Here is a 10,039-nt window from a genome sequence, read left to right on the forward strand (position 1 = left end):
GTAAAACCGGTCAGCAATTAATTATAAGATTTATCCCAAATTGTTCTGGCTATATGGCCTCCGTGAGTTTATTATCACTACAGCTCAGAAGCTGCTCAACCAAAGAGAGTCCACACAGTTCAAAAGGTCATGAAAAATAGTATTAGTTTTAAGAGTGTGAGGATTTCCTCGTATGTTGTTTTTTAATAGCAAAGTACATAAAAAAATAAATTGGGAATCAGTAGTTCATGTGTGTTGTTTTTCCTTAATAGTTACAAAAGTTCTGCAAAGCTTACATAAAGTGCCACAAGTTCTAACTGTATTATGTAAATCTATGTGTATATTTTTTCGATTAATATTACTTTATCTAAAAAAAAAAGTGTAGTATTTTAATGTTGTTAAAAAGAAAAATGTTTCCCTGTTAGGGGAAATTTACTCAATTTACTGTTTATAGTGTTTTTCTAGTCTTACTGACCATTCAAAACACTTTCCAACACAAATCAGCATTCGACCATTCACCAACACACTCATACACTGGAGGCAGAGGCTTATACGCAGTATGCAGAGCGCCACCTGCTCATCAGTAGCAATAACCATTCATACGCACACTTACACACCAATGAAAGGGCCGCTGGGAGCAATTTGGGGTTCAGAATCTTGCTCAAGGACACTTCGACTTGTAGACAGGATGGAACCGCTGACCTCTGATTAGTCTATGACCACTCTACCTCCTGAGCCACAGACATAAGTTATAGAAGGACAAAGTTGCATGAAAAGAAAATAATCGAGTTTAGTACCACAAAACTGTACTAAAGCACGAGACTTAAACAAAGAGTATATGTTACTATTACTATTGAGCATGGTTCTCCTGAGGGGGTTGCAAAATAAACATGCAGGGCTGTGAAGTTATTAACAATATAAACAAAGAGATCTGAAAAAAATCTGGAAAATTAAATCTTTTCTCTCTTTTCTCACACATTTTTCTTAGATTGTGTGAAATGCTGTAGAGCTTTACCTCCTCTGGACTCTTAAGACTATTAAATGAGACAATGTGTGAAGGGAACACCATTTTTCTCTGGTTGAAGAAAGCCCTATGAAGTGTGTGAAGAGGCGTTGTAAGCCGTTATCGGCAATGAACATTCACAAGCCAAAACAGTTTGGAGCCAGTCCTTGAAAGAATATGATCTGATATGACAAAACTGACTCAACAGACTTTGTCGTCACATGCCCACATATTTATGAACCTTGAACGTTGCCTTTTATTTGTGCAGTGTTTTTTTCTCTCAAAATGACCGGTGGGGTTAAATATTTAAAAATATAAAGTAAATAACAGCTCTGCCAGCTGGTGTGACGAATCCTTAATGCCTCAGAGCTGCAGTCCACACAGATGGAGTCATATAATCCCAAACTCTTGAGAAACTTGTTAATTTGTGCACTTGTTTCATTTGCTTGTCCATTTACTTTCTTTCCTTACACGCTTTTTCCCCCCACTTTCCTGTCTTTTCTCTCTTTTTCTCTCAGTCATGCAGCTGACGTGATGGAGACATCGGCCTGGAAGTCCATGGTGATCTCTCACCCACACTTGGTAGCCGAGGCCTATCACTCCCTGGCCTCAGCTCAGTGCCCCTTCCTGGGTCCTCCAAGAAAACGGCTCAAGCAGTCTTAGTGGTCCGGAGAAACTCTGCTGTCACAACCCTGACGGTCCTCCTGTACTCCTCTCTCTCCTACAGCATCCAGAGACGCTCAAGTCCTAAACCCAGTCTAGATACGGCTGAGGAGAACTACTCAGCCGGGCAGACCAGAGAATTTCAGGACCGATTCCACAGAGGAGATGCTACACATCTCTGTAGGTGGGGATGGGGTGAATTCTATAAGATCTAAACCTGGATATTTGTGGACTGCAATCTCAAAGCCTCGTGTGGTCCATATATCCTTTGTCTACTGTGTTGGAAAGCTAGAACCATAAGCTGCGAGTCAGTCACATAAAGAACTGATCTCCTGGCTTGAAGGGAAAAGTCACTGCTGGCTCCCTGTGAATCTGATTTGGTGGCATATTGTCTTCTGCAGTACTAAAGCCCAAACTGTGCTCGGGAAAAGACAAGTGACGAGGATCAACCAACTGGAAAGTGAAAGACTATTGCTCTTATTGATGCTGATTTAAACAGTTTGCATTGTTTTTGTAGAGCACAATTTGAGTTTGAATAAAAGACGAGTCTGAACACAACTTCATGATAACTGTTTAGCTTGTGCCTTAAACGGGGCAAACACTGTACAGATGAAGTCAGATCACCCTCGACTACTTCTGGAATCAGGCCCAATTCCTGCCCATCAGTTGTGGTTTGATGTGCGCTATGAGAAGGGTCATGATGCCACGATATTTAAAAATCAACAACTGTCGGACTGGTCGGGTTTTCGAAATCTCGCTCTGCAGTTTGTGCAGATCCACAGTGAGCTATCCCGCATGGCTGCTGCCAGAATATCTGTTATGAACTATAGTGAGCTTGTTTTAATATCATTGGAGAAGCATTTAACGTGGTTATAACTGTAGTCTCGACTGAGACTGTAGGTATACTATACCACTATACTGTACTGTGGTATAAAGCTGAGCAGACTGTCTGCATCTTCCAGCCATCTGGGGCTGTGTGTTTCTCTTTTTCTTTTCTTCTTTCCATTCATCGTAGGATTGCACAAAACGAACGTCTCTTTTGGTCAATATTGTGGAGGAGGCAGTCATTATGTCGTGGCTCTGAAATCGATCTGTGCTGTTGGAACATAAAAGTTGCAAGTTTAAGCTGGTTGAAAAAACAGGTTAAAGGTGGGATATGTCTGAATTTTAGTTAAAAACATATTTAAAAAATTACTAAAATGACCGACTGAATGTGAAGAAACAACTGTTTTTATGTTTTGCCAAAGACGGTTATGTACTGTTTTGCAGAAACATCCGAAGTTAGCAATGCTAGCCAGCAAACCACGCCCCGTCGTGTCATAAGATAAGGTAAGACTTTATTAATCCCTCAGGGTGGAAATTTGCGAGGCCGTTGCCAGCTCCCCCAGCTCTGATTCTGGTGCCCATTCCGGTGTATTCTTAAGTCGAGCAGTGAAAGTTAACATAAGAATACTTATAAAACTAACAGTGTCTGTCAGCCTTAAAAAAATGATGATCATTATGGAAAAAGGCCTTTTGTACTCACCTGTTACACACACTGTGACTGAAACAATGTTTGAGCTTTTGAAGCTATGAAATACAGATGTTTTGAATTTTATCTAGCATGTCTATGTCTCCTTTTGTCCTTGATAGCTTTATCATTTCTCATTATGCATTTTAGCCACATCGACCAGTCACCGACTCATTAATGCGCAGCCTCTTTCAACTTGCCACCAGACCAGTGTGTGTTATTAACACATCTCAGTTTAAAGCTTAATCCTGTGGTGATCAAAGTTCAATCCCCAGTGCACGTGCTGCTCACCTCGTCTGATCACAAGAGCTCAGATCCAGCTGTGTCGTATGTAGACTTGGCTCTCACTCGCCGCCACAGGTCTGTTTAACTTGGTCTCCGTGGCCTGGCTTAGAGAACAGAGTTGGAACTGTCTCTCGGACGGTATTTTAACAGGGATTTCTCTGTGTTGACCAAAGTAGAGGCCCAGCGGGCTTTAAGGAAGCTCATCCCTGAGCCCTGCACAGCGCTCCTCATCAAACAGTCGGCCCTGGCCAGTGATCATTGGGGATATTCTGGCATTGTCCCGGCATTCATCAAACAGAGGGAAGGTCATTATTTGTGACACAGACACTGTACTGTAGCCTCATGACAGACCACATATTAGCAGGACTGATGATTCAGCTACACCATTTATTATATGTGTACACTGTATACATAGTGTTTGTGTGTTTGTGTTTATATATATTATGTATTCTTTATTAGAATTGGGGTAACATGACGGGAAATGAAGAGAGAGAGCGAAAGAGGGAGAGAGAGAGATGGCAATGACATGCAACAAAGGTTCCGAGGCAGACCTGAACCTGTGGCTTTATGATTCATGTAATCACTGAAGGGAACAACAGAAAAATATAACCGCAGAAAAATAATCATCAGTCACACTGAGCCAATACTGAGATGCTGAGCTTGGAAATAAATTAAAGTCAACTGTCATGATAGGAGGCTTTGATACGATGGTTGTCTGAGTCAATGTGGGTTGAATTGGTGTTTTTAAATAATTATTATAAACCTCATAAATAAGGATATTTTTTGTATTGATATTTAGCACATTATGGTAAAATATAAAAAATGATTAAATTGATAAATTAGCTTGATGTCAATAAATTCGAGGACAGAAAAATTTAAAAATGATATGACAACCCACCAACCAACCAAACAACCAGCAAACCCACCTATCAACCCAGGACGCCACCATTCCAACAATCAACCAACCGAAGAACAAAAAAACACATCACATCTTTATAATGCTGTCAACACAACCAGTAATACATGAATAATCAAGCTTGCAAAATTATATTTTAGTCACCAAAAACATAACATTATGAGTTTCGTAACGATAAAGGCTTTAAAAGAACAACTGTATTGGATTACTTTATATCTGTCTGCAAGGCCAACTTTTTACCAGCTATTTAGAAAACCTTCGCAATCAAAACACGTTTAGCATCTCCCGCTGCGGCTGAAAAGGAGAGCAGGGTTTGATAGGCTTGCACTTCATAATGCGCGATAACCTTCCTGCCAATATTTCTGGGTTTGAGAGTTTCCTTGTAAAGGTCAAGGTGTGTGTGTGTGTGTTTGACTAAAAGAGTGTGAACATGATGGACATATGGTGCTCTATGAGTGGGCCTGCATGTCAGCACAATGTGCTTTTTCGGGAATGTCCCTGAGATAGGAAGAGGCTTTGTTCACCTAAGTCTGGCCTGCCAGTGTGACCTTCTTCATATGAGCTGGAGTTTGAGGCATCAGGATGTGAATTTTTTCACAGCTTTGATAGTCAGCTTGTGTAGCAGCTTGCAGCCAACCTTCTGTGTCTTTGTAAAGATGTGTGTGTTTGTGTGTGTGTGTGTGTTTGTGTGCGTCTCCACTGGCCTTAGATGAGACAGTCAGGGGGAGATAGATGGAGCGATGCATGTGGAGAGGCGTACTCAGTTGTTATGCATGCTGTATGAGTCTGTCACTCCCTCCCTCCTCCTCGCTCTTCCTCTTGCGCCTCCGCCTCACCATCAGTCACTCCTCTTTTTTTATGGGAGAAAGGAGGGCGAGGCGTGGCAGGTCAGTGCTGTGAAAGCCCGTGACAAGCTCTGCGTCAGTGTTAGCCGTCCACTGCTAAAGAGGAGGAAGGGCCCCGCGTGGAGATTGATGTCTGCACAGCAGGAGGAGTTGAGATTGTTGGGTGGGGGGTCAAATTTTCTGGGGGTTTTGTGTTCAGTGGCTTGGAATTTAAACGTCAGTGCCACCCATCAGCATCATCCTGAATACAAATATCTGCTCATATCTCACAACATTTCACTTCCTCATACTGTATGTCCTGAAACTAGCAGGATGGAAGTAAGCCAACCACTCCAACACAATGACTGTTATCTTGTGAACATCCATTAGGCTGCTGTATAAACTGTGGGATTTGTTTTGTCTTTAACTAGCTCCTATATTCTCCAGAAAGACTTTAATAGGCAGTTTTACCACTTTTCCACTAGAAAAAGGACTTCAAAGCATCTGGACCCAAAATCTATTAAACCCGCACTCATTAAATGTGTTTGGCCAGTTGGAGGCAGTGTGACAAACTGAATACACAACATTGACATATAATGGCCTTATGAAGTATTTATGTTCGGCTTGTTAGCCTATCTCCAGATTCCAGCTGACACGGAGCAGCGATAGCATTCATTTGTGATCCAATATCCTCCTATTAGTCCTGTTTTGGTCGACACCAGTGAGCTCTTTAGCTGCTAAATGCTCCACTTTGCTCACCAGATAGTCGGTAACTTGGTCTGTCGGCTGTTTGGTGCTGGATGGGTAGCATAAAATGGGTTCAATAGAACTTTTTTCCACTGAAAATTGCAGCCTGTAGGAAAATCGATGAGAGCACTGAGACAGAACCAAACAGCAATGTGGTCTGTGAAACCAAAACAGCGAGCTTAAAGATGCTAGATTGCCCAGTGGAATTGAAGTGGACTAAAGAATTGGTATATAGCCTTCTGTAGGTTTTGTACAAGAGACAAGTCTTTTTACAGACACAAATGATCAATTTCAATGTAGTCTGACTTACCAGAAGTAGACTGTGGGTATAATGCTCGACTCACATGCTCCTTGGATGGTCCCACTTCCTGGCTTTGGCGAGTAATTTTTCCAAATTCAATCCATGTTTAATTACATGCCATGTTTCAGCATCATGTGACCCCAACTTTGCAAATCATGTGCCATATATTACTTCTTTAACTTTCCAACTTGAGGAAAGACAATTTTGTGATTATTCCAGTACCTCCATCACTACATGAAACAACAACCTCTGAGCTAGTAACACACTGAAGATCCTAACCATGAACTGGTCACTTATGGTATGAAACTAAAGAAGTACACAATTGTTACCTTTTCTTTGGCAGGGATTTAGCCTTTTAATGCCAGGGCTAAACATGTTCCACCAGAGTAAGTTCCTCTCAAACTTGGGGAACCTCTGCTGTATCCTGGGCTTTGTGTCACCCAAGTCTATTGCGATTGACTTTAAAGAGATCCAGACAAACCGCAGTGTTTTCCCCACTAAAACAGCACTGATACAGCGGTGTGGACAGGCTAGGTCTGGCTATCTGAGACTAATTTGAAAATCTTGATTATGGCAGCTTTAAATTTCGAGCATTTAAATGTAGCACATCTAATAAGGCATGCTTTAAACAGGATTTATGAATTGTAACGCTTCAGTAACATTGAATAATTAATGTATTTATCAGAAAGATCTGTAACAGGGCGTTAGTAATGACTAATTTTGGATTATGAGGTTGTGAAAATCCATTTGGTGCTTGTATATCCTTCAACAAAACATAATTTGCTTAATTACAACTTAACATCTATAAACCCAGACTTTGTAGATCACTGTACTCGGAGAATCTGTAATTAATTACCTACTTTCACTTTTTAATCAATGGCTTTTAAAAAGTCCAAATCCCATACTCTTAATTAGTGAAGTGTTCATTTTCTGAAAAAAGCCACCAAACTATCAAGTATTAACGGCTGACTTTATTCCATTAATAAAGAAATCAGCTTCAACTCATAAACCCTTAATAAGCCACGCTCCATTAAAGGAGTGCCATGCAGTCATGTGAAGCCACCAGGACGGTGCTGCCTAACGCGGTGTTAATGAGAGCTACATGATAACAGCTCTGTGAGGAGATACTTGACCATATATCCCTCATGATATTCCGCGTAATCCACTCAGATGGTATCATCCTTGACAGGTGGAGGGGAGCTCAGGCCTTGGGGCGGAGAAATGGAAGGATGAGGTGACAGGGGTAATGAATGGATAGAGGGATGAAGAGTGATCGCGTGTCATACAGGTGGGATAGGGCCAGACAGATAGTGAATGAAGGAGCGATGGAGGATGGATGGCCGGAGCACCTCAGACATTGACAGCGTTGAGAGATTTGTCTTCTTTGTACTCCATTCGTCTTGTTTCTCCTTCTCCACTGTGTCCGAGTGAGTTAAATCTCATAAAACCATTTACTCTGACAAAGCAGCGGCAGCAGCAGCAGCGTTGGTGACTGGTGGTTTTTCTGCGATACTGTAAACGTGCGTGAATGTTAGGAGAAACCGTTTCAGTAGAATCCTCCATCCTGAGAGGATTGTCGTAAGGATTAGGGGGACGTGAGGCAAACAAATAAACTGCAATCCACAACAAACTGTTTGCTAATAACACCGGATGTTGAAATTAGAGGACCAGGCGAGGGAGTTGAGTCATACGCACACGAACACAATTACGCATATATATATATATATATATATATATATGTATGTATATATATATATATATATATATATATGTATATATATATATATATATATATATATATATATATATATATATATATATATATATATATATATATATATATGTTATATATATAATATGAGCTGCTAATTGCTTTGTGTGCTCCAATCCATCCTGTGAATGTGCCGGTGCAATATTGCGGTGCTGTGGGTGTTTGCCCAGCTCATAACCGCAGACCAATGTGGCGGAGACAAGCTCATATATTAAGATAACCCCGAAACGGAATGGAATTGTATTTCCCCGGCGGTTCAAACGACTTCTGTGGTTGTAAACTGATAGTGGATGAGATTTGGCTTTAATGAAGCAAGACTTATTGTGCAACAGCGCAACAGAGGTGCATAAGGTGTGTGTGCTTCATTATTCGAAGGGTGTGTTTTGAATGTGCATGTGTGCCGGCGTGTCCATTTTTTTCCCCCCCTTAACAAGGAGCGCTGTTATCTATGGCTGCGCGTTCGCCGGCGCTCTCGCGGCGGATGTTATTGTATCACTATTTTTCTTAGCGCCGAAGGATGTGAGTGTGGTTGTCTGAGAGGCTGTGATTTATTTTGCCTGAAATAATCAAGTGAAAGGTTTTTATTTTGTGGCCGTCCCCAGTGTAATCTTTCTCAAGGTTGTGTGTGTTTGTGTGCGTGTGTGTGAGTGTATGCACAGGCGGTGAGAGTGTCATCTTCATCTGTTTATTAGAATGTTCCCTACTGGCCGGGCTGTAATGAGACCTGTGGAGCCAAGGAGTGATGGAGTTGAACTCATCAGGAGAGAGAGAGAGACAGAGAGAGAGACAGAGGGAGACATACAGTATCAGGAAAGGGTAGGAAATAAATAGGAAGGCCTAAAATGGACCAAGGCCACAAGAAAACTGAATATTCTTTTTGTCAAAAACCTGATTATTGTTGTCTTTTTTTGTAAATCCTCGTTTGTTTGTTGCCATTTGTTCCTGATTAGTGATATGTCCTCCCCTCCAAGATGTTTCCTGTTATTTGGCAATGGCTGAAATTCCATCTGGAATTATTAGCTTAGTAACTACCAGGGAAAAGATTTTACTACATCTCCCTCTGGAGTAATAATCCTGTTCCTGTAGGTCTGTAGATATATTATAGAGGGAGAGATGAATGGAAAATAAATGGCTCTATCCCCAGCACCCATTAGGAAAAAAGAAGGGGGGAGGTACATGTAAAGTGGAGCGGAGCCCTTAATGTCCCTGAGGCACAATCTGGTTTATGGACAGTATTGAAATGAACAATAAACGCAAAAGTATACAGTAATTGGCAAAATAACATGATCAACACTGACAAGAATAAGAGGCTGCAGCTATACTAGTAAGCTTTTCTAAAGCTGTATTTGACTGTCGGCACAGTGTCAGCAAGCTAACCTACTCCGGGTGACAATGTTAACGTGCTGCTGTTTAATAATGTACTGTCGAGGCCGACGGAAATGTCATTAGTTTGGCAAGTAATGAGCATAAACCACAATACTGGACAAATGAAATATATTATCTGTGCTAGTGGCATTACATGAAATGTTTGGGGATCCCCCAGAGTGTGAGAGGATAAAGCTTTATCATCTCAAGACCACGAATGTCTGTTTGAATTTCAGGGCAATCTGTCTGATAGTTGTTGAGAATGGAAGACCTGGAAGGTAAAGTACAAAGGATGACACACTAGCTGTATTTCTTCAACCTGACTGAAATCTTTGTGATTAGAGATTCCAAATGAACTGTTTACACAGACGCTAAAGAAAGTGATTTGCCAAGACGTGCGTTTACAAGCCCCACAACTTGTAATCGGTATAGATATATATATATATCTAACCCACCATGAGACCTTATTTCAGAAGTTAATCATATATGTGCAGTGAATAGCAAGAGACAGATCCCTTGTAGATCTTGTTGGAATTGTGCCATGATTTACACGTTTGTCAATTTCCAAGATATTTTTTCAACTCGAGAAGGTCAATATTATAAAACTAATGAAATATATGACTGTGAAAATATGTAATCGTAAAGACAACACAGCCAATAGTCGTGGAAGTGATG

General features: G+C 41.0%; 1 protein-coding gene across 4 annotated transcripts in view; it reads left to right on the top strand.

Moving 5' to 3' along the window:
- The window catches only part of spop (speckle type BTB/POZ protein), an 88,788-nt gene extending 85,542 nt beyond the window's left edge, over positions 1-3,246 (top strand). For 3 of the 4 annotated variants that reach the window (XM_030406372.1, XM_030406374.1, XM_030406373.1), the window contains one exon: positions 1,501-3,242. In XM_030406372.1, coding sequence (XP_030262232.1) covers positions 1,501-1,645 — 145 coding nt within the window. In that variant the 3' untranslated portion in view covers positions 1,646-3,242. Of the gene's footprint in view, positions 1-1,500 lie in introns of all 4 variants that reach the window. The other variant, XM_030406375.1, reaches the window with a different exon arrangement.
- Positions 3,247-10,039: the final 6,793 nt, after the last annotated feature.

This window comes from Sparus aurata, chromosome 23 (genome assembly GCF_900880675.1).
Source record: "Sparus aurata chromosome 23, fSpaAur1.1, whole genome shotgun sequence".
Taxonomy (NCBI): Eukaryota; Metazoa; Chordata; class Actinopteri; order Spariformes; family Sparidae; genus Sparus; species Sparus aurata.